At 39.2% G+C, this 25,397-nt stretch overlaps 1 protein-coding gene and 1 long non-coding RNA gene across 2 annotated transcripts in view; one reads left to right on the top strand and one right to left on the bottom strand.

The window, feature by feature from the left end:
- LOC127964902 (E3 ubiquitin-protein ligase SH3RF3) overlaps positions 1-24,969 on the top strand; it is a 48,143-nt gene extending 23,174 nt beyond the window's left edge. The window contains exons 2-10 of the mRNA XM_052565395.1: positions 2,940-3,215; positions 4,838-4,933; positions 8,267-8,539; positions 10,896-10,999; positions 11,089-11,259; positions 12,934-13,160; positions 16,256-16,449; positions 17,577-17,848; positions 22,182-24,969. Coding sequence (XP_052421355.1) covers positions 2,940-3,215; positions 4,838-4,933; positions 8,267-8,539; positions 10,896-10,999; positions 11,089-11,259; positions 12,934-13,160; positions 16,256-16,449; positions 17,577-17,848; positions 22,182-22,350 — 1,782 coding nt within the window. The 3' untranslated portion in view covers positions 22,351-24,969. The remainder of the gene's footprint in view (positions 1-2,939; positions 3,216-4,837; positions 4,934-8,266; positions 8,540-10,895; positions 11,000-11,088; positions 11,260-12,933; positions 13,161-16,255; positions 16,450-17,576; positions 17,849-22,181) is intronic.
- LOC127964994 (uncharacterized) lies at positions 5,025-6,471 on the bottom strand. The gene is made up of 2 exons (XR_008155230.1): positions 5,894-6,471; positions 5,025-5,788 (listed from the first exon to the last, which is right to left on the bottom strand). It is a non-coding gene; the product is annotated as an uncharacterized LOC127964994 (long non-coding RNA).
- Positions 24,970-25,397: the final 428 nt, after the last annotated feature.

The following is a 25,397-nucleotide window of genomic DNA, read 5'->3' as shown; positions in this document are numbered from 1 at the left end:
ATTGTTTTATATTTTATATTGCATTTATGTTTTCCATTTATATCTTCTAATTCTCAGGTTTTATTTTATTCATTATTTGTGTATATTTTATTGTTGAGCTCCAGACGTCTGTGATGGATGTTAGGATGAAGGACTCAAACTAAATGCAGTCGTTCTGTCAGAATGCTGTAAACCAGACACACACACACACACACACACGCTGGTGGTGTTTTATTACTCACTCATTAAACACGGGAACTGACCGACTGCTGTTAGGGTTTCATCTTCATAAAGAATTCCAGATAGATGCACATACAATGATTTTTTAGTACGGGACTAAAACTAATGCTTTAAGACTGTGTGTCTATTAATGAACCCTGCAGCATGAAAAACTGATCACATCTCTCATCTAAAAGTAAACGTTTATACAAGTCATTTTTACACATTTTCTGAGTAATATTTAAATTGTTTTGATATAAAAAAGGTAGTTTAATAAACACACACACACACACACACACACATCAGTAGGCTGTTGTGTCTCAGTCTTTCTGAATCTCTGTTATTTTGGGCCGAACAGAGGCGCATTAGTGTCACATCAGAGCTCAGAGACTCACGTTAATGAGAAGAATTGGCATAATTATTATCATCACATCACACATCAAAACTGAAGACACACAAACACAAACTCATGATATAAACTCACCATGTGTTCATTGTGTGTGAATGACTCTGTGCATCTTCACATGTCAGTATTTAAAGCTGATTGTGTTCTTCATGTGACTCTCATCCTCATCTTCTTTGGTGTTTATCAGTGTATTAGACAGATTCCAGTCCTTCAGTAGACTGGTATATTAACATCATATCAGTTAATCGAAATACGGTATTTTAATGTAAATTTAAGCTAAAACCGTAAAATCTAAACAGTTGGCACCAAATTCTTTACAGCTGTCAGTTTTTTGCTGTGAATTTGAGAGAGTGGGCAGACGGAGACAGAAGTGCATCATGGGTAGTGTGTGTGTTCTGTTCGGTCAGGTGATGTTCAGATGAAGTCATCATGACACTGAAGAAGTGATTATACTGAAAGAACACGTGTGGGCGGGGCTTGGCTCTGTGCAGCAGCTGATTGGATGTTGAGAATGTGGGTGTGGTCACAGGTGTATGCAAATACGCCTCCAGAAATCATCTTTTATGATGCTTTGATGCTCATTTCTGATTATCATGGTGAAAACATTCATGAAAAAATGTTTGAGGGTTCACAGATGAAGAGAAAGTTCAAAAGAACATGGTATGATTTGATCAGAGAAATCAGATGTCTTTATTTCTCTGGGAAGCTGGTGTGTGTTTAATCCTGTCTGAAGCGCTGGAGGAAAGAGAAGCCCTCCGAGAGTCAGACTTCACTAAACACACACTGAACACGGTCTCGTGTCTCAACCGAGAGGCACTCTGTGCTCATTCACATCGCTTATTAAACTAATATTATTCATAATGAAATTAAACCGTTAATCCGTTCAAGTGATTCATTCAAACATTTTGGAACAAGTTTGGTTGATGGAGCAAAAACAGACAAAGTAACTGGAATCATTGAAAATTTATAATAACTTATTGTCTATTGAACTGTTATTAAAAACCCAGCACGATTAACTCTGGTGAATGAAATACATGTGTGTTTATGTTTTTAACAGTGTTCATACATACATACACTAACTCAGTATTTACTGTCAGTGTTTAACTCGTGTGTGTGTGTTATAGTCTACATTATTCATTATTGCATTAACACAATACTCCAGTGAAGTCAGGTTTAATCAGGACTAGAGCTGCTCTCCATCGTGAGCTCCTCAGATCTTTCCCAGCGCTGCATCAGATCTCTGTATTCAGAGACACTTTCAGGAGATTGTGTTTGACTGATCCATCATTTACAACTGCTGCAAGAGTCTGGGTTTATGTTTAGTCCACAGCACAGATGATGATGGGAGAGATCTGTGTTCTGTGAAGTATGACATCTATAATGTGTATATTTGATATGTTTTTATTAGTGCTGTCAAACAATTAATCGTGATTAATTACATCCAAAATGAAAGTTTTTGTTTACATCACATATGTGTGTGTGCTGTGTATATTTATTATGCATATATAAATACACACACATGCATGTGTATATATTTAAGAAAAAATATTTGGTTTATGTTTTATGTATTTATATATGATAAAATTTACATGAATATAAATATATTGATGTAAATATTTTCTAAATATATGCTGTATATGTTTGTATTTATATATATATATACTATATATATACATAATAAACAGTACAAAAACTTTTTTTACAGAACTAAATTTTAATATTATATTATCAATATTATATTATATATGATGAAGTTTTAGTCTTTTTCTTGTGCTTTTTGTCATTATTATTAATTTAATATTTCTGTGTTGTAGTTGTTTTAGTTTTTAGATGCAATATACAATATTATAATTTTTGTTTATATTTTGAACTTTTATATTTTTATATTTTCCATTATATTTATATTGTTAAATATTTGTGTAGTCCATATTTTTAAATAGATATTTCTGTATTATATTTTAAAGTTTTAGTCATTTTTCTTTTTTTTTTACAAATATTTCGGCGTAGTCTTTGTAGTAGTTTGTATAAATTATTTTATTTTCTTTTTTTACATTTATTTTTATACTCTATGGTTTGTCATTTTGTTGTGTGTTTCTGTCATTTTTATATCTATTTTTTTTTTATATTCTATATAGTTTTTTTTACTTATTTAGCTTTAGCCATATACCTAACAAAAATTGAAAATTATAAACTAATTTTATTAAAAACTAAAGAATAGTAAGAAATGTTGGCCTTGGAAACTGAAGTTTTTATAATAACCTTGCACGAGTGCTGGAAACGTCTTCTGTCTGTCTGAGGGTGAACAGTGTCTGGTCTTTATCTCTCCGTCCTCCAGAGCGTTCCTCAGCTGCCGTGTGGTAAAGCGCTCTACAGCTACGAGGGCAAAGAAGCGGGCGACCTGAAGTTCAGTAAAGGTGACATCATCATCCTGCGACGGAAGGTGGACGAGAACTGGTTCCACGGCGAGCTGAACGGCAGCCACGGCTTCCTCCCGGCGAGCTACATCCAGTGCATCCGCCCGCTGTCCCAGACTCCACCGCAGGGGAAGGCTCTCTACGACTTCCAGGTCACAGACAAAGACCAGGACAAAGACTGCCTGACCTTCAGTAAGGTACAGACACAATTTCAGGATATACAGTCTAAATGTATAAACGTGTAAATATTTTCAAAATATATACTGTATGTGTGTGTACATGATAGTACACACACACATATATCGTATAAACTAAAACTTTTATTTTGGATGCGATTCATCTTTTGATAGCACTAATGTTTAGCAGCTTTTAATAAAAGCTAAATGCTTACATTTTAATATAGTTATCATGAAATAGGATCCGTAAGATTCAAGGGGTCATGTGTCGATGTATGGACAAAACCTAACAAAACCCCATTGTTGAGAGTCTGTTGTTGACTCTGTATGTTCCTCACATCGTCTCGAGTCGCAGTCGTGCAGCTGCAGTGTTCAGAGTCTGAATGCATGACTGTCCTCCAGACACAGGAACTGAGAGATGAATCCTGAAACACACACACACACACACACACACACACACACAAGTCCTTTCAGAGAGAAGGACCGGCGGATGAGACACAGACCAGCATCTGCATGCTAAACACTCCTTCATAGACACTTGATTGAGTCAGGTCTGACTCTTAGTGAACTCAAACTTGATGTTAATTGATTCAAATGAGTTCTTTGCTAGGCTTCGATATGATCATTATAAACACAGTCACGTTCATAAAGATACAGATATAACTGTTCAGGGTTATTCTAATATCACTGAAGTACTATTATACATTTATTATATTTTTATATCTTTGAATCAGGTTTTATTTCTACATTTTCCCTTTTCTTTTAAATTTTAATTTTTAGTAATTTTGTTTGTTTTTGTCATTTGTAGTCTGTATAAATTAAAAAAAATTATTTCAGTTTTATTTGTTTAATACATTATTTTAAACAAAATTAACTTCAGATTAATTTAAACTAAATTTCAAATAAATTTTGCATAGATTAAATTTATTTAAAATAATTTAATTTATATATATCTTTTCAGTTAACATTGCGTAATTGATTAATTTTACAACATTGTTGTTAATGAACTGAATTGATCTGAATAACGTCATTATTTTCTTCTGTGAATCTGCTTTACATATGAAATCAAAATGACCTTTTTTATTTTCATTGCAAAAAAGAATGAACTGTAAGATGTAAGCTCAAAGAAATTCAAAAGAATTCAAAGAAAAAAGTCTGAATTGTGAGATTTAAACTTGCAATTGCAAGTTCTAAGAAATAAGTTATTAGAGGTTTCTCTTTGCAAAGCAGGTTGTGAACATTATTGGTTCTGATGTTATAATTAACTTTTGTTAATCTGAGTCTAAGCACTGGAATAGTCCCAGATGGTCTGAAATGTGCTTTAATAACACTAGTTTTACAATAAACATCTTCCAGTGCACCTTTGATGTGTGGTGTCCCTCAGGGTTCGATTCTTGCACCAACTCTATTTATGATTTACATGCTACCGCTGGGTAAAATTTGTAGGAAATATGGATTTTCCTTTCACTTATATACCGATGATACACAGTTGTATCTTTCATTTAAACCTGGTGATAAAAATGCTTTAGAAAAGTTGTGGCTTACCTGTGTTCAATCCCTCAATGACTCTTGTCAAATGATGTCTACAGCGCTAGAATAAAACCGTGAAAGTGCATGTGTTTACTGTGTGTTTCTTCTCTCAGGATGAGATTCTCACCGTCATTCGAAGAGTGGATGATAACTGGGCAGAAGGCATGCTGGGAGATAAGATCGGGATTTTTCCTATCTTATACGTGGAGGTATGTGCACTTGAGTGTGTGTGTGTGTGTGTGTGTGTGTGTTAAAGGCTTTCCTTTAAATGCAATACAACTGAAGAAAGCACTAGACTGCTGCATTATATCATCTTCTTTAGAGTTTCAAGGTTAAATTGCTTTCAGATAATTCACTATTAAATACAACAACGATCCTTCAGAGCGCTGCGAGTGATGCATTATGGGTAAAGTGTATTGATTATATGAGTGTGATTGCAGAGATGTTCTGATGTCCTTTAGCAGGTTAGGGATATTTGTCATGAATTAAACATTTACTCTTGAGAAATACATTATCTGTGTGATGCACATTTAAGAATAACATTAAGATAAGAAATCTCCTAAAAAAGAGAAATATTTTAAAATAATATTCTCAAGGCATAAACGAATAGTGCACCAAAAAATGAAAAGGTGTTGGAGATATGCTGACCCATCAGAGATTAGGATGAATGTGAAACACACTCCTGAGGGTGAGGGGATCATCAGTAAATGTCCATCTCTGGGTCAACAGTTGCTTTAGTTGTTCAGTCTCTCGTTTCTTCATCATCGGCTGTGTTTGGCTCATAATTCCTGTATTTCTGTCAGATTGATGAGCAGATGCCGAGTGCAGGGACTCGATCTCCTCTGCCCCGTGATCACCAGATGAAGATGGGAAAATAAATGATGTTTATCTGTTTTCTCATTAGGAGTCTGTCCTCGTGTCTCCCGCTGCGCTCCTGTTTTAATGATGTAATCGAGCTGCTTGGCTTGATCTAATCTGGGAACTTCTCTCTGCTGTGTTACTGCACTGTAAAGTGTTGGGCTCCACTGCAGGGCATGCTGGGAAATGACTGGAGCTTGAACAGCCTGCAGGAAAAAGGAAAAAGAAAGAAAGAATATGTATGACATACTCTCTCTCTCTCTCACACACACACACACACACACACACATGTATAAACAGAGTTGACACACTTATAGTTGCTGATAGCGCAGTGTTTGCTCAGATCGCGCTCGTGCTCCTCGCTGTGGGTTATTTCCGCGCGCGGCTGACAGTCTGTCATTATTCGCTGCACATTTGCCGCTTTGTGATTTTCTTTTTTGTCGTTTTCCCGTGCTGTAATTACACGGCGTGAAGGACTCTATTATTGGCACAATTAGCATCTCCTCCCGCGCGACTGAAGCCGAGCTTGACTTATATTAAGAACATTTCAAAGTTCACGGCTGCTAACGAGCTCCCGCGCGCCGGGATCCTAACGAACCGGTGAACGGAAGCCACGTGTGTGACCCGCCAGAAACACCACACTTCACTAATCACATGATGAGTGTTATTTCCACAGGTGTGACGTCAGCGCTGGTTTCTCTCCATCCTGTCGTGTCAGATCGCCGTTAGCGTTAGCATGTCTGCGCGCGCATTGTGTCTCGATTAACGTGCTCATGTCAGAGTAATAATATCCTGACCTTCAGAAGGCCTCTCCATTCTTCCTCTGAGACCCACACTGCGTCCGCGGGGGTCCATCAATCTGCCTCATTTACATGCGATTTGCATATCATTAGCATATTTATGAATGCAGGACTGTGAGTTGAAACAAAGGGCTCGGGTCACTTTGATCTGTTTGGTTGCTGCACACTGTCATGTTCATTTGGTTTGTGTTTTATTCATCACAACATCCGTCTGCTAATTATTTTCATTTTTTATATATAGTAGGAGCATCTGTCATATGATTTCTGTTCCAAAATATCACCGAATTCATCAGATTCATTGATACCTACTGATGTTGATTTCCCACCAAAATGATGTCACTTCCTGTCAGATGTTGTCATTGGATTTTTGATTATTAAAATGTAATCAAACCATTAAAATGAAACACAGAAAATTAAATGGAAACCATAGAAATTGACAAAAAAAGAATAATAATAATTTAGGTTTTATAGGGTGCAAAAAATTTTGTTTTTATTAAACCTTTAATAAGATTTTAATAAACAGTTTATTGCATGATTTCATTAAATTAAATGAAACTAAACTTTAATATAACCAGAAAAATGGCATCCAGAAAAAGATATAAAAAAATATATGTAGAAAAAAATGAAATTTTGGATAAATTAAACAGAATTTGGCAAGACACAATGTGGAACAAAATGAATTTGGGAAAAGAGAAAACGGAGTTCTGAAAACTAAATCTCGATTGATCTCATGTGTCTGGATCAGCGTGAATCTGAGCGTCTGTCAGATGAGGATGAGGACGGTCGGTGTGTTCTTCATCACTCTCCTGGTGTTTGATGTGCTGCAGACGGTTTATAATCTGCATAATGTGTGTTTGTGTTGATGATGCAGTGTATCACATGATTAAATCAGACAGAAGGATGACGGCGGCAGTGAATCAGACTGAATAATTGCTTTAGTGATTCTGAGGGATTCTTCATCTGCTGTGTGTGCGTGTGTGTGTGTGTGTGTGTGTGTGTGTCTCTGTGTGTGTGAGAGAGAGTGTGTGTGTGTGTGTGTGTGAGTGTGTGTGAGTGTGTGTGCAGCAGGACTCGTGTGTTTCACACTATTCTATTATGTTTATTTAATGCTGTATGGTTTATGTTTGGCTGCTCATGCATAACACTTTCCCTGCAGGGATAAATGAAGCACTTCTCCTCTCCGTCCTGTCCTACTGTATATATATCTACACATCAGCCTCTCAGCTGAACATGTGTGTGATGATGCTGAAGTTGATGTGTCAGTATATTATCAAATATATTTAACAGCAAATATAAACTGCTGGTCAGAAGTTTGGCTTTTTAATGTTTCTGGAAGAAGTCTGTTTTGCTCACCAAGACTACTTTCTGTGTCAATCTGTGTTAAAGTGTAATGTATTTCTGTGATGCTCCGCTGTATTTTCAGCATCATTCCTCCAGTCTTCAGTGTCACATGATCTTCAGAAATCAGAATAATATGATGATTTACTGCTCAAGAAAAATAAATAATATAGTATTTATTATTTTTTTGAATGTCTTTGTTTCTTTAAAAATAACTGGCAGCACAACTATTTTCAACATTGATAAAATCCAATAAAATTAAAAATAACATTTCTGAAGATCATGTGACTGAAGACTGGAGTGATGATGCTGAAGACTCAGCTGTGCATCACAGAAATCAAGTGGATGCTCATAACAAGACAACTTAAGCACATTTTCCATTCCATTCATTATAAACTACATATAAATGTCATATTGAATTTATTTAAAGTGAAATTAAACCGTGTCGAGCTCACCTCTCTTTTCAGAGGTCAAATAACGCAGCGTTGCTGAGCAGAAGAGACTATCGCTGTAAGTTTAAACATCTGTGGATCTGTTTGTCCTCAGCTGAATGAGACGGCGAAGCAGCTGATGGAGATGGACAAACCGTCGGCGAGTAACGGGAACGGAGCACACAGACACGCAGAGGGGAAGAAGAACGCTAAGAAGCGTCACTCGTTCACGGCGCTCAGCATGACGCAGCGCTCCGCTCAGGTGATGGAGAACAACCGGCACTCGATGGAGATCAGTGCACCTGTGCTCATCAGCTCCTCAGACCCCCGCACCACCGCTCGCATCACTGACTGCACACACCTGTCCTCCAGCGCACCTGCCTCACAGGTACACACACACACACACACACACACACACCTGTCCTCCAGCGCACCTGCCACACAGGTACACACACACACACACACACACACACACACACACACACACACACCTGTCCTCCAGCGCACCTGCCACACAGGTACACACACACACACACACACACACACCTGTCCTCCAGCGCACCTGCCTCACAGGTACACACACACACACACACACACACACACACACCTGTCCTCCAGCGCACCTGCCACACAGGTACACACACACACACACACACACACACACACACACACACACACACACACACACCTGTCCTCCAGCGCACCTGCCACACAGGTACACACACACACACACACACACACACCTGTCCTCCAGCGCACCTGCCACACAGGTACACACACACACACACACCTGTCCTCCAGCGCACCTGCCTCACAGGTACACACACACACACACACCTGTCCTCCAGCGCACCTGCCTCACAGGTACACACACACACACACACCTGTCCTCCAGCGCACCTGCCTCACAGGTACACACACACACACCTGTCCTCCAGCGCACCTGCCTCACAGGTACACACACACACACACACACACCTGTCCTCCAGCGCACCTGCCTCACAGGTACACACACACAGACACACACACACACACACACCTGTCCTCCAGCGCACCTGCCACACAGGTACACACACACACACACACACACACCTGTCCTCCAGCGCACCTGCCTCACAGGTACACACACACAGACACACACACACACACACCTGTCCTCCAGCGCACCTGCCTCACAGGTACACACACACACACACACACACACACACACACCTGTCCTCCAGCGCACCTGCCACACAGGTACACACACACACACACACACACACACACACACACACACACACACACACCTGTCCTCCAGCGCACCTGCCACACAGGTACACACACACACACACACACACACACCTGTCCTCCAGCGCACCTGCCTCACAGGTACACACACACACACACACACACACACACACACCTGTCCTCCAGCGCACCTGCCACACAGGTACACACACACACACACACACACACACACACACACACACACACACCTGTCCTCCAGCGCACCTGCCACACAGGTACACACACACACACACACACACACACCTGTCCTCCAGCGCACCTGCCACACAGGTACACACACACACACACACACACACACCTGTCCTCCAGCGCACCTGCCTCACAGGTACACACACACACACACACCTGTCCTCCAGCGCACCTGCCTCACAGGTACACACACACACACACACACACCTGTCCTCCAGCGCACCTGCCTCACAGGTACACACACACACACACACACACCTGTCCTCCAGCGCACCTGCCTCACAGGTACACACACACAGACACACACACACACACACACCTGTCCTCCAGCGCACCTGCCACACAGGTACACACACACACACACACACACACCTGTCCTCCAGCGCACCTGCCTCACAGGTACACACACACAGACACACACACACACACACCTGTCCTCCAGCGCACCTGCCTCACAGGTACACACACACACACCTGTCACACAGGTACACACAGGTACACACACACACATCTGTCTTCCTCACATTTACTCCTAAATCTATAGAAGAAGACTATTTGTTTCATTGCATTGATACATTTTCCCCCAAATTCTCATGCAAATGCAAAACAAACAAACACATAAATGAATACATATTTATATATTTATAAATTATAAAAATGAGTTTGGGCAAATTCCATGTTGCTGTTCAACTCTTATATTAGTGGAGATCACTGTGAATGTCAAGTCAAAATACAGTTATAATAACTACGACTACAATAAAAAGAAATGATAAATACTACATACACATATGTTAAGTGCAGTAATTAACTCTTGGTTGTCCATCGACTTACGATGATGTCATTAAAAATGACAGAAACAATAAAAGTGGAAGATACAAGAACTATATCTTTTTACAAATATTAAAAACAGCTATAACACTATCTTATTAATATTGAAATAACACAGATTCTTTCTTTACTGAAAACGTCTTTATTATTTGAACTCAAATGTTGCTGTATTTTTATATATATATATAAATACGAATGTAATGTAGTCTTGACCTCTGACCTGGGCTCAGCTGGTGTCAGGCTCCATTAGTGTTCTGAGGTCAAAGGTCAGCCTGAGAAGCATGAGGGTGAATCTCTGGAGATTTGTCTGAGTGAAACAGACGGATCATGTAAGTCCCAAGGTGCATTTCTAACTCCCATAATGCATCCTGTCAGCAGCTGCAGGAGCCCATTAGTGACCCTCAGAGTGTCCATCATCTGATCTGTTGTCTTCTCAGGACTCTCCAGTCACAGCAAACACAGCAGCTTCAGTTCCTCCACGCATCACGTCTACAACCGGAGAAGTGCTCGCCGCCGCTAGAGTGCAGCTGCCTCTCAACATGTGAGTCCAGATCGTGTGTGTGTGTGTGTGTGTGTGTGTGTGTGTGTATAACACAGCTCTCTGGTGAGTCTCTCTCTTCGTCTCTGCAGATATCTGGCACTGTACGCTTACAGACCGCAGAAGGCTGATGAGCTGGAGCTGAGGAAGGGTGAGATGTACCGTGTGATGGAGAAGTGTCAGGACGGATGGTTCAAAGGAACATCGCTGCGCTCCGGAGCGTCTGGAGTCTTCCCGGGAAACTACGTCACACCCATCTCCAGGTGAGCATTCCTCAAACCACCCGGACATAACACAGCTTTTCTTCTCTGAATTGCTTTCTCAGAAATCTCAGTTTCTAAGACTTTTATTATATTTACCCCCGGGCTTAAGCCTAGTCTCAGACTAAGATGTAAGTCTGAGCTGTTTCAGCTGAACGAAACTTGCACTGATTGATCTTAAAGTACTCCAGAGCCTTGGTTTTGTCTGAAGATGCACACCACTGATGTTCTTTCTAAGGCACGTTTATAAAAACTGCTAAATCTGGTTAACCTAAGCCCTTTCTGTGAAACCAGGCCTTATAATATTAAATAATCTTTTACTGAGGAGTCAGTTATGTTGCTTTCAGCTGTTTGGGTTTGTTTCGACTCACAGTAAAAGCACAAGCAAGTAAACTGACCGTAAATGAAAGTGTCCCAGAGAGAAAGGTTTTGTCAGTTTTCACAGATAACAGACTGTTAAACAAGTCTAAGACTAAACTCTGGATCTGCTGCAGTTTAAGAGCTTCATCACATCAGCTTCTCATCAGAGTTTTGCAGAAACCGTGAATTATATTGCATTAAACTGCTCATAACGGTTACGGTACACAGGTGGGTGTGGTTAGTATTCGGGTGAGGGTGTGCGCTGTGATAGGTTGGTGTTGGAGCACATGATCTTATCTTAATATCCTAATGATTTTTGTCATAAAAGAGAAATGTATAATTGTGACTCACACAGTGTATTGTTGTGTATTTCTCCAAATATACGTCTGTGACACTGATGCTGCTTCTGTGCTGCAGGGACACTGATAACACACACACACACACACACACACACACACTCTCTGGAGGACTCACCTCATCTCATTATCTCTCTGCTATCATCTCATGGTATGAAGGTGTTTGTTTGCGTGTTCCTGCAGACACAGCTTGATCAGATAGACTCACACGTCTATAACTGGATCACTGATTCACACTTCACTTCAGGTGTCTCTCAGAGGCAAAGGCTCATGGGTAACTGCAAACATCTGATGAGGATCAAGAACCAGACTCACACAGATCCAGCGATGTTGATTTGAAATTCTCGATTACATTCAAATTCAAATGGAATATCAATCTCATCTCTGACATTCACCTAAAGTCAAGTTATTCAAAGACGTAAAATTATGTAAATAGAGAAAAAATATTGTAGTTTATGAACAAATACCAAAGACTTGTGGTGGTGTTTTATTCTGCAGGACATGAGCTTGATCATCTGAACCTCATACACGAGCACAGATCCAGAGATGAACCAGAGAAAAACTGCCTGTTAACTGCTCTTATAGTGGATTTAACACTAGTGTGTGTGTGTGTGTGTGTGTGTCTGTGTCTGTGTCTGTGTCTGTGTCTGTGTCTGTGTCTGTGTGTGTGTGTGTGTGTGTGTGTGTGTGTCTGTGTCTGTGTCTGTGTGTGTGTGTGTGTGTCTGTGTGTGTGTGTGTGTGTCTGTGTCTGTGTGTGTGTGTGTCTGTGTGTGTGTGTGTGTGTGTGTCTGTGTGTGTGTCTGTGTCTGTGTGTGTGTGTGTGTGTGTGTGTGTCTGTGTCTGTGTCTGTGTGTGTGTGTGTGTGTCTGTGTGTGTGTGTGTGTGTCTGTGTCTGTGTGTGTGTGTGTCTGTGTGTGTGTGTGTGTGTGTGTCTGTGTGTGTGTCTGTGTCTGTGTGTAGGGCTCCGTTCGCCGTGGGTCAGACGCGCTCGTGTCTCTCTGGAGCGGCTCAGGGTCAGGCTCCTGGTTCCCCGGGCTCCGGTCCCTCCAGTCCGGTCCTGCTGGCGTCTGCGTCCCGCTCCAGCACACCCCTCAGCAGCCCGTCGTCTCCACAGCTGCATCTGAAGAACTGTCTGCGCATGTGCAGCCAGCAGACGCTCAGTCAGGCACGCTCCGGCATGCAGCTCGGTGAGACACACACACACACACACACTCTCTCATCAGTGGAGTGTGTTCAGTGTGTAGCTCTGTAATCTTGGGGTCAGAAGCACTTGTTACAGTGTTTCCAGCTCAGATCAGACGTCTGCTGTAATGAAGACTGGCAGTAATCACACACACACACACACTCACACACACACACACACTCTCAGACGTCTGCTGTAATGTAGACTGGCAGTAATCACACACACACACACACTCACACACACACACACACTCTCAGACGTCTGCTGTAATGTAGACTGGCAGTAATCACACACACACACACACACACACACACACACACACTCTCAGACGTCTGCTGTAATGTGAACTGGCAGTAATTGCAGGGTTGTATTCTCCCAGTTCTTGACTCTGAAGAGTGAAGTGAAGCTGTGCAGCAGTGCAGAACCAGATCATGTGTGTGTGAGGTGCATCTGTGAACACACAAGTCTACATCAGTGTTTCTCTGATTCAGCTCAGAGTGTGTTTTAATGAACTAAAGACGTGAATCAGGTGTGTTTGATCAGAGACACACGTAATGTGCAGCGCTCAGGAAACACTGATCTACATCTGCTCAACAGAGATGAAATAAAACATCTAAAAGCAGTTAATGTGTTTATTTATACTGTTAAACTATAACACATTTAATAATCATTTTTAAGTATTTAATATTGAATTATTTATTTATTTAAGAACCCTGGTTGCTTTGCTTGTTTATAGGCAACACAATTTAGCCAAAAAATGTTGTGGTTGTATATCAATATAACTGAAATCAATACAATTAGAGTTATTATAATAATAATCATTATTATTGTTGTTAAATACTATAATATTTATAATATAATCTATTATAATGTATAATATAATACTATTTTTATTTAGGATATAGTCACATATATTTTATGAAATATACATATTTTTTAAGTAATACTACTACTATTACAAATAATATTGTAACACAACAACAACAAAAAATAATAATAATATCAAATAAAATAATAGTTATAAATGTTGTTAATAGATTATTAATACACATTAAAAGCAGTTGTAGTAGTAATACTTATGTACAATATATAATTATTATTTGATCAAATTCAACTGTATACAGTATTGTTCAAAATAATAGCAGTACAATGTGACTAACCAGAATAATCAAGGTTTTTAGTATATTTTTTATTGCTACGTGGCAAACAAGTTACCAGTAGGTTCAGTAGATTGTCAGAAAACAAACAAGACCCAGCATTCATGATATGCACGCTCTTAAGGCTGTGCAATTGGGCAATTAGTTGAAAGGGGTGTGTTCAAAAAAATAGCAGTGTCTACCTTTGACTGTACAAACTCAAAACTATTTTGTACAAACATTTTTTTTTCTGGGATTTAGCAATCCTGTGAATCACTAAACTAATATTTAGTTGTATGACCACAGTTTTTTAAAACTGCTTGACATCTGTGTGGCATGGAGTCAACCAACTTGTGGCACCTCTCAGCTGTTATTCCACTCCATGATTCTTTAACAACATTCCACAATTCATTCACATTTCTTGGTTTTGCTTCAGAAACAGCATTTTTGATATCACCCCACAAGTTCTCAATTGGATTAAGGTCTGGAGATTGGTTTGGCCACTCCATAACATTAATTTTGTTGGTTTGGAACCAAGACTTTGCCCGTTTACTAGTGTGTTTTGGGTCATTGTCTTGTTGAAACAACCATTTCAAGGGCATGTCCTCTTCAGCATAGGGCAACATGACCTCTTCAAGTATTTTAACATATGCAAACTGATCCATGATCCCTGGTATGCGATAAATAGGCCCAACACCATAGTAGGAGAAACATGCCCATATCATGATGCTTGCACCTCCATGCTCTACGGTCTTCACTGTGTACTGTGGCTTGAATTCAGAGTTTGGGGGTCGTCTCACAAACTGCCTGTGGCCCTTGGACCCAAAAAGAACAATTTTACTCTCATCAGTCCACAAAATGTTCCTCCATTTCTCTTTAGGCCAGTTGATGTGTTCTTTGGCAAATTGTAACCTCTTCTGCACATGCCTTTTTTTTAACAGAGGGACTTTGCGGGGGATTCTTGAAAATAGATTAGCTTCACACAGACGTCTTCTAACTGTCACAGTACTTACAGGTAACTCCAGACTGTCTTTGATCATCCTGGAGGTGATCATTGGCTGAGCCTTTGCCATTCTGGTTATTCTTCTATCCATTTTGATGGTTGTCTTCCGTTTTCTTCCACGTCTCTCTGGTTTTGCTCTCCATTTTAAGGCATTGGAGATCATTTTAGCTGAACAGCCTATCATTTTTTGCACCTCTTTATAGGTTTTCCCCTCTCTAATCAACTTTTTAATCAAAGTACGCTGTTCTTCTGAACAATGTCTTGAACGACCCATTTTCCTCAGCTTTCAAATGCATGTTCAACAAGTGTTGGCTTCATCCTTAAATAGGGGCCACCTGATTCACACCTGTTTCTTCACAAAATTGATGACCTCAGTGATTGAATGCCACACTGCTATTTTTTTGAACACACCCCTTTCAACTAATTCAACTATTTGCCCAATTGCACAGCCTTAAGAGCGTGCATATCATGAATGCTGGGTCTCATTTGTTTTCTGAGAATCTACTGAACCTACTGGTAACTTGTTTGCCACGTAGCAATAAAAAAATATACGAAAAACCTTGATTATTCTGGTTAGTCACATTGTACTGCTATTATTTTGAACAATACTATATATATTTATCATTGTAAAAATATATTTAAATAAATAAATATAAATCTACATTTTTCAATCATTAAATCAAGCTTTTATTTTGTCAGAAAAGCACCGAATCCCTTAAAGCGTCTCTTCTTCTGACAGCAGCTGGTAATAAGTGCTTCTCATCACAAGTTTGTACAGATGTTATAATGAACCCAGACTCACAGCTGCGTGTATGGTAATCAACACAAATTTAATCATTGCAATAATCCTCTGATTTTACTCTGAGTAATCGTGCATGTGAATATGAGAGTGCATGTTTGTGACGGTCATCATCAGTGTGTGTGTGTGTGTGTGTGTGTGAATGCTGTGTTACTGTCCAGTGCACAGTCCCCCGGCGAGCATCAGTCCGTCTGGTTCTCCAGCACGGGCCCCGTCCCACAGCGCCTCCTCTCGGCCCCTGAGACCCCTGAGCTCCACAGCTCTTCTGACCGGAGCGGAGCCGTCCTCACCTGCACACACACACACACACACTGACACAGGTGTGCACAGAGCCGAGGACAAGAAGATGGAGAAGGTCAGTCACCAGTCCAGACGAGACCAGTACAGATCTGAGTTACTTTCTCAAATCAGTGTCTCCAGTTACTTTGTGTCCATGTGTTGAGTGACAGCTCTGGTGTTGCCACGGAGACAGAGATCAGGAGCGAGTGTGAACATGATCTCACTGTAGATCTAGACTCAGTGATAGATCAAACACATTCAGTGTTCCTCAAAGTCAATAAAAACTGTCGAATGCAAACTCAGAATGACTGTTCATAGAAGTAATGGTAAAATCAATACAACTAAAAAAAAAAGCTAATTCAAACAAAATTATATTCAGAAATATGTTGAATGTGTTTACTTTTATAATCACAACAGTATTTGTTTCTAAAAGCTCAGAAATGTATGAGGAGCATACAGGAACTAGCTAAATGTTTGTATTCACTTCAGTAGATCTCTGATTACTAAAACTGAATTGAACTATTAAAAAGAAGTTGTTTTTGGGGAAAACTGAAACCTGTTTCTGGAGCGGACACACATGTGAATCTGCTGAAGCTGATGTGTGTGAGGAGAACACCTGAGAATATATCTGTGTGAGACGTTCAGTCCTGTATGAGCTGATGATCACCAGTGTTAATTATGGGCTGTTAATGAACTCTCAGTCTAAAATAAGAGACATGTGTCATGTGATCTCACGTCTCAACACTAGTACTGTCTCTGTCTGATCTGAACATATCTTGAGCTCATATTCACCACAAACCTTATTTCTGCTATAGTCAGCGATGACTGACCATTAGCTAACAGTTTAGATTAGCTCCAGCAGTGATAACAATCCAAAACAAGACCATATGCAAAATATACCACACACAAAATTAGAGCAATTTTTACTTTAAAAATGATTTATTCAAACTTTTACGATAACAGGGCCATTTGAAATTATTTAATTTTTTAATTCTTTTCTTTGTTTTAATATCAAAACATATCATATAATTGAATAATCAAGTGAATACGTAAATCATTAACCTCATAACCCTCACGGGAGATTGTAATTTAATTATCATTATTATTAGAAGAACATTCAACAGTTCAATAGGAATATACAGTAGTTCTGTCATAATTCCTTCAAGTTAAACTGAACTTTTATTTTGGCGTGTTTTCTCCCAGAAAGAGAAGAGGAGCAGCGGTCTCCTGAAGCTTCTCTCTGGAGCGGCAGCTAAGAAGAAGTCTCGCTCTCCGACACACGAGCCGTGCGCTCACAGCCGAGCCGGATCCTGTCCCAACGAGAGCGAGATGCAGGGGGCGATGGGGATGGAGCCGCTGCACAGGAAGTCTGGATCTCTGGACCTTAACTTCTCTGTGTCTCCTCCGGTGCGTCAGGCCTGTTCCTCCTCACCGCTGGCCGTCCGACCCGAGCCCAAGCCTCTGTCCCGAGAGAGGTCAGCACGCTTACACTGAGATGATAACATGTACAGGACTCATTATGTCTATTATTATAATCAGTGTCCCTGCAGCACAGAAGCAGTCATAGGCTCACATATACACGTGTGAATCACATGCATTTAAGAAATGTCTCAAGCATTTTTTATGCAATTTTAGTTAAATAAGTAAAAGAAGAATCCATGCACTTTGAGCACCAGGTGTAGTTTGGCTTGTGTCTATCAGTGACTGCGCCCTCTTGTGGACTGATGCTCTAAAATACAGGGCTGGAAAACGAAAAAAAAAATTCAGTCGGTTCACTCCGAGCAGAATCGTATCTGGATGATAAAATGCTGTTTAATATAAAGAATATAGAATAATAGTAAATGTATAAGTAACGCTGTATATGCGTCCGAGAGTCGACTCCAAATTTCATTCAATCATTATTTTGAGGTTAATATCAAATGAAATCTGTTCATCTTCTGGGAAATTTGTGAAGCTCTGCTGGCTATTTTAGTTCCTCTCACTCCACAACAAAATAATTTCAATTAACAGTATTTAGAAAAAAACAAGAATTATAAATATAAGAAGCTATAGCAATATTAAAGACAGACCAAAACTAATTAATTTAGACTAAAACGAAACTGAAACCAACGTTGGGTTTCTCATTCCACACACAATCAAAGTTTTCGTATTCGCCATATATATCGGTTAAAATCAGCTGATGTGAGTTTGCTGCACTCAGAAACCGGTGACTCAGCAGAGCTGTAGCTACGAGCTTTTGTCATCGTTAAATCTTTCTCGGACGTTTATGTCGAAATAGTTTAGCGCATCTATCTGTGCATGATGATGTCCAATGACTCTGGCGAGCGGAGCTTCTCAGAGTTAGGAATAATCAAAGGAGAGCTGCGGTCCTCGGTTGGGCAGGAAAGGCTGAGCATGCTGACGCTTGAGTGTAGAGACCTGCGCGGGATGGATTTTTCTGTCCCGCTCCCGCAAGATTTTATCCCGCTCCCGTGAAATATATGTTATTTTCTCCCGCTCCCGCGAACGATCAAGTTTCGTCCCGCTACCGCCTGCAAAATCCCGCGGGTAAAGTAGGCCTATAGGTTTTTTTGTTTTTTGTTTAATCCATTGCATATTCTGCCTGCTACTGTGTTATTTTTTCAATTGCTCCCCTGTTGATTATAAATTAAAAAAAAGAAACAAATGTTTCGTTTTATTTGCGTTTAATTAAATGGATGAAAGGAACGAACATGGAAATTAGAACATAGAAAATAGAAATACAGTAAAAAAGTAAGAAATGTAAATAAAAAAAAATACCTATTAGGCTATAGTATAGCCTAATGAATTATATAATAATAATAAACTTGGATTTATTTCATGTTCAAAGGAAAATTAGCCTATACTGCTTAAGAATGTCTTGTATTGTTCAAACATTAAACAAACAAAAAAATCATTTTTCCTCAATAACAAAATAGACCAATTTTAAATATTTAGCAAAATAAATAAATAATTAAAAATAAACGGAATTAAAAAAAAACAATTGTAGACTACGACTACTGTAGTCTGAGCAGGAATAGCATGTTCTTCATTGATGAGGGCTTCAGATTAATCCGTCTCTGCGCTCTTATGCGACCGCGATTACTGAAAGCCCTCTCCAATGATGCGCTGGGAGCTGGAGATGCACATGACGTGTTACTTTGCTTCATCTCGGAAACTCTTGAAATCGCCTTTTCCTTCTCTGGATCTCTCGCTATCTCGGAATGGAATTACACGTCGCTGTCCATGGTTTCATCAGCATCCTCCCATTCCGCAAAGTCTATTTTATTTCATTTTAGTCTATTATAAATAAAGTTTTATCTGTTTCTAGTAATTTTATTTTGCTAGATATTTCCACTTTGCGGGAGTCCCGCAAATAACTTTATTTTCCCGCAACCCGCACACAATAATATCCCGCGTCCGCATTCACCAATCAAATATTGTCCTGCGGTACTCCCAGGTCTCTACTTGAGTGTCGAATGCACATACACCAACCCCTAGAAAAAATAGGCTCTTTTTGCGCTGCGTCATCAGGCCAAATTTGGTCTTAATCCGGCCCTGAAGGCGGCGCCATTAGCCGTGTTTCCACTATCGAGCTTAAACCGGGCGTGCTAGTGCGTGCCAGGGCCAGTTGCGTTTCCACTGTCAAAAGCGGGCCAGCTGGGGCTAGAGGAGGGGTTATGAACAAAGGCGGAGTTTCTCAGTGTCTGGAGAGCATCAGCGCGGATCATTTCAGAAAGATAACAGCTTTAACACCTGTATTAAACACTTTTTTAAATAAATCGAGCTCAAAACTCACTTTCAGTCAGCAGCAAGTGTTTGAAATAACTTGATCCGATGTGGATTATAATCACTAAACAAGGCTGAAATATTTATAAGCGATGTAAAAGACTATGCACGCTGTACCATAGTAAACATGGTAAATATGACCGCTTGAAGAAATCAGACGTCAGCTTCTTATTAACAGTCGTGTTTAGTAACTTATATTATCTGTCACAAGCCTCGTCTCGAGAGTTTATCTCACGTTGCCTATCATAAAAGAATATAGCCTAATAATGTTTTTTGTTCGGGAACTTTTATAAAAATAGAGATATTATCATTCATTCTAAATATGACGGCTACTGTGGCTAATAAACAGAAACAGACTCGACTGAATAAGCAGGCTATTTTCATAAGCGTTAAAAATAAATAAATAAAATAGAAATAAGTGTATTTTTGTGTGACTAATTTTGAGGCCTTGAAAAATTAAATCAATATGATCAATGTATCACTTATTCTATAGTTAAAACATTGATGCTTTAGTTTTGAATGTGAATATATAACAAAGCATGCAAACAAACGCCCGCTTTTATCATGTTGGTTTTGTGATCGCACATGTTCCAGTGACTTATTTCTTAGTTTTCTGATAACTTCTCTTTGTTGGTGAAATTTTGAGTTTGCATGACGTTGTTCTGAGAGGCGTGTAAAGGGCGTGTTTTAGTGATTGAGACTTGACTGAGTTCACAGCTGAGGGACATTTCACTTGTGCGTGCGCTGTTCTGCTGGAATTCTGATTGGTTGACAGCAAATTTCAAATATTAAACAGAACGATAAAATAAAGTTATTAACCGGTTTATGTCCATTTCAAATTTTCGATTCTGTTCGGAACTAAAAAAAATCATTTCTGTTCCGGTCAAAATATCGTTCGTTTCCGGCTTTCGTTTCTTGAACCGGTTCAGAGCCCTGCTAAAATAAGATGTGTGTTTGCTAGTATTGAAATATGTGATGAGAATTCAAATATGATCATTCAAATTTTGACCATTTAATAATTATACCCCTCTGCTCCAAAGTTTGGAATAATTTGATTTTTTTATTTTTTATAAAAAAAAATAAAAAAAATTCTTCTGCAGACCAAAGCTGCATTTATTACTGAGTCAGTATCTCCAGATCTGGGCTGTCAGAATAATCAGTTTACAATATTCATCTAATTCAAGATCTAATGCACATTTAAATCCATGCATTCAAAGGATCATGAAATCCTAAAACACATTTTTGATGTTTTCAAGATGTTAACAAACAAGTTCAGGTTGCTCACAATGTTTATTATTTAGGGAAAGTTGTTTTTGGAGCTACATCATCAGTTTTCTGAGCTGTTCTCATTATTATTCATGAGCATGAACTCTTATGATCCAATCACAGCGCTGCATTTATGCATGAGGTTGTGTTACAGTGCAGAAGTCAAATCTGAATACACATCTGAATGCTTAAAATTTAAGATGTTGTAGCAAGCACAATTTTATAAAGTTTAATCTTTTTATTTTTTCCGATTTTAGTTAAAACCAACAGTAAAATGCACTTTAAAGCCCAGTTTGTCCTGATGCAGTCTGATTTGTGTTTGTCTGTGGCGCCCTCTTGTGGACTGTTTACTAGTATTGAAATATATATACTATAATTTAACTACATTTTAGAAAATATTCCACATTTATACACTACCAGTCAAAAGTTTGGCATAATCTGGCCTTTATTTTAATTAAAGAAGTTTCTTCTGTTTACCAAGGCTGAATTTATTTGATCAAAAAATACTGTAGAATTGTGAAATATTATTATATAAAATATTATTATTCTTAAAACAACTTTTCTGTTTTCTGTGTGAATCTGTGTTATAGTAAAGAATAATATTTCACACTTTTACACTATTTTTAATCAGATAAAGCCACCTCAGAGAGCAGAAGAGGTCTGTTTCTGTTACTGAAAGCGTCTGGTGGAGAGCTGTGTGAGAGTTTCTCCTGTTATCCTCCTCACTGAGAGCTGTGTTCGGTCTCTCTCCGTCAGGTACCGTGTGGTTGTGCCGTATCCTCCACAGAGCGAAGCCGAGATCGAGCTGAAGGAGGGAGACATCGTGTTTGTGCTCAAGAAGCGAGAGGACGGCTGGTTCAAGGGCACTCTCCAGCGCACCGGACGGACCGGTCTGTTCCCCAGCAGCTTCGTGGAGAGCTTCTAGAAGATCAGAGCCAGACACCAGCTCCAGACGAGCTTTACTGCCATCGTCCTCCGCACAGATCCTCAGACAGTGTCTTCATCTCTTCCTCCTCAGCTTCCCGTGTTTGGTTCGCGTCTTAAAGCAGCAGATCTGGAGGATGACGACTCAACCAGGGTGTTCTTCATAGCTCATGAGGAGATGTGAACGCAGGAGTGATGATGAATCTCACAGAACCTGACAGTGGCGTATTTCACACCAAAATCAAGAGAGAGAAAAAGATAAATAAATACAAATGACAAACTCAATTCTATTTTGCATAAAGTAATTATAAAGCCTATTTTAGGTGGGGTTTTTGCATCATTTTTCCCCACTAAAATCATGATTTTATTTAAATGGTGAATTATTAATACGGCATGTTAGTATTAGAGTCGTTGTGCCTTTATGCTCAAGTAAGAAGAGTAAATCTGATTTCTGAAGATCATGTGACACTGAAGACTGGAGAAATGATGCTGAAAATACAGCGGAGCATCACAGAAATACATTACACTTTAACACAGATTCACAGAAGAGAAGTTTATCATAGCTACATTATCAGATTGTAATAATTCACAATATTACCATTTTAACAGTATTCTTGATGAAGGCTTTGTGAGCAGAAGAGACTGTTTAAGATATGATCTGTTCTTTCTTTTAGTTTTGGAGTGAAGTATGAGCCGGACATGTTTTGATGAGATTCACTCACACTGCCTGTGCTTTATAATGAAAGTTTGTTGAGTGAAAGCACAAACTCCTTTCTTTGATGGTTTTCTATGCCCTAGAGCATCATGGGATGTGTACGCTGTTTCCTGACACTGTTTGTCTCCTGATCCATCAGCTGTGCTCACTGTGGTTCATGAGTTTATCATGTGCTCAGCCAGAAACACACGAGCACACCAGCACACAAAACATAATTCATGAGATCTCGTTTAATTGAAATGAAGTTAAAATAAAGTAAAATGTTAATTTTAGAAATGTTGCATTGGCAGTTAACTGAAATACAAAAATTGAAGCACTTAAATGACTAACTGAAAATAAAAACTAAAACTGAAAAAAAAAAAAAATCATTAAACCTAAATAGTATTATAATATATAATATAACAAATGCATATAAATAAAATAAAAACTGAAATGCAAAAAAAATACATAAACATAAAACATAAAAACAGTCAAATGATTGATAAATTGATTAGTGAATAATAGTAACATTATAAGTTGATCCCTGGTGTAACTGAAAGTCTTCTGACACTTATCAAAGATAATCTGAGAGTTTGTTTCTGTGCTGGTGTAGAGTTTGTTTCAGCGTTAAGAGAGTTTGAGCATCACGTGTCAGAAGAAGCACATCTTTATTTCTACAGATGAATGAATGAACAGCACGAGACGCTCAGGACAGATCCAGACCCCAGCGGCGTCTGAAGCACACACACACACACACACACACACACACGTCTACACACTGAGCACTTCATCAAACACACGTTTCATTTCTGCACATTAACTGACACGAGCTGCTCTCTGTGTCCTTGTGCAGCCAACAAACCCTTTTTATTGGAGTTGCCAGCTTATGTCACAATTCTGAGTGTTTTCTTGCAATTGTGAGTTTACATTTCACAATTCTGCCTTTTTCTTTCTTGCAAGTCTGACTTTATATCTTGCAGTTGTGAGTTTATATCTTACAATTGCAAAAAAAAAAAAAGAAAATTTGTAATTATTTTTCTCAATATTTGATTGAGTGGTGGAAACAGGCTTCATTGGTAAACGTCCCAGTCCTCTGCAGACTTGCACTCAGACTGAAGCACAAGACAAGCGTCTGAAGGTCAGAGAAACACATTTCTGTGTCTGTGGAGCTCACAGACGATGAAAAGCATCACATGGATGGAGTAATGAGCACATGGATCGTTCCCGAATTATTCAGTATAGAAGTCAAAGTTTTAGACGCTGGATCTTCATAAGCACAAGATGATTCATTCAGATGTTCCCATCAGTGACTCCTGGCTTCGTTTCTGTTTCTTTGGATGGATTCCTACAGTGTTTTTAATCTCATGGTCTCTATGTCGTGCTCTTTTATCAAATCATTCTGGATTTGATCATGGTGCCGTTTTCTCTCACTTGGATTTCGGCATTTTGCTCGCCAGAAGACAAGCACACGTTGGTCTCCATGTTGGAGATGATGGACGTTCATGGTTCCTGCTTCTGAAAAGAGGAATAATTCACCCTCAGATGATCATTCTGTCATTATTTACTCTCGTCATGATGCTATTTTCACAGGCAAACACAAAGAGGAGAATTCCTGAAGATCTTGTTGTTATGCCTGAAATAACATCATAAAGAATGGCAGAACGATTCACGTGAATGTTTCAGGATGAACTGATTGTACGTCGGTCTTTCACGCGACTGCAGAGAAGAAGAAGCTCTGTATGATCACATATTTATATGCTATTGGTGCTGGAGTGGAGATGTTGGGGAATATTTCCTCAAGCACTTGTTCTCTGGTATTTGACATGGTTTTATTTACACATTGTCTTATATTGAATATGATGATAATGTGGTTTGTTTTGTTTGTTTGTCAAGTACATTTTAGCAATAAATGCCTTTGATTCAAAATCATGATTCGTGGAGTTACTTTTTTCAAGTAACTAGTAAACTACTCTACAGATGTGACTTTAGATTTTGTTCAGCCTCATGCATATTCTTTTCACTTTCGGTTTAAAAGCCTTTTGCAGTTGCCAAAAATAGCACGTTTTTGACAAACGCGTTATGTGGCATCTTTTCTGATAACCCCTAAAGGAAATTTTAAGTAATCCATAATTTTTTATCGTACAGATAAGAGCAATGCATCAGTCAAATCTGTAAAGGCCGGGTCTACATTTACTTTTATCATTTTTAATTCTTAAAAAACCCACCATTATTATATATGAAAAAGTAATTATTTTTTTTTATTGCAAAACATATTTTAGTTAGTCTCGTGTATGTTTTTAATTGGATCAGATAGTATTTTAAACCGTGTTATGGCTGTGTTACAATGTACCCCC

Source organism: Carassius gibelio, chromosome B9 (assembly GCF_023724105.1).
Source record: "Carassius gibelio isolate Cgi1373 ecotype wild population from Czech Republic chromosome B9, carGib1.2-hapl.c, whole genome shotgun sequence".
In the NCBI taxonomy this organism is placed as follows: Eukaryota; Metazoa; Chordata; class Actinopteri; order Cypriniformes; family Cyprinidae; genus Carassius; species Carassius gibelio.
Note: the sequence above shows the minus strand (reverse complement) of the source record. Positions and strands in the feature narration are given on the sequence as shown.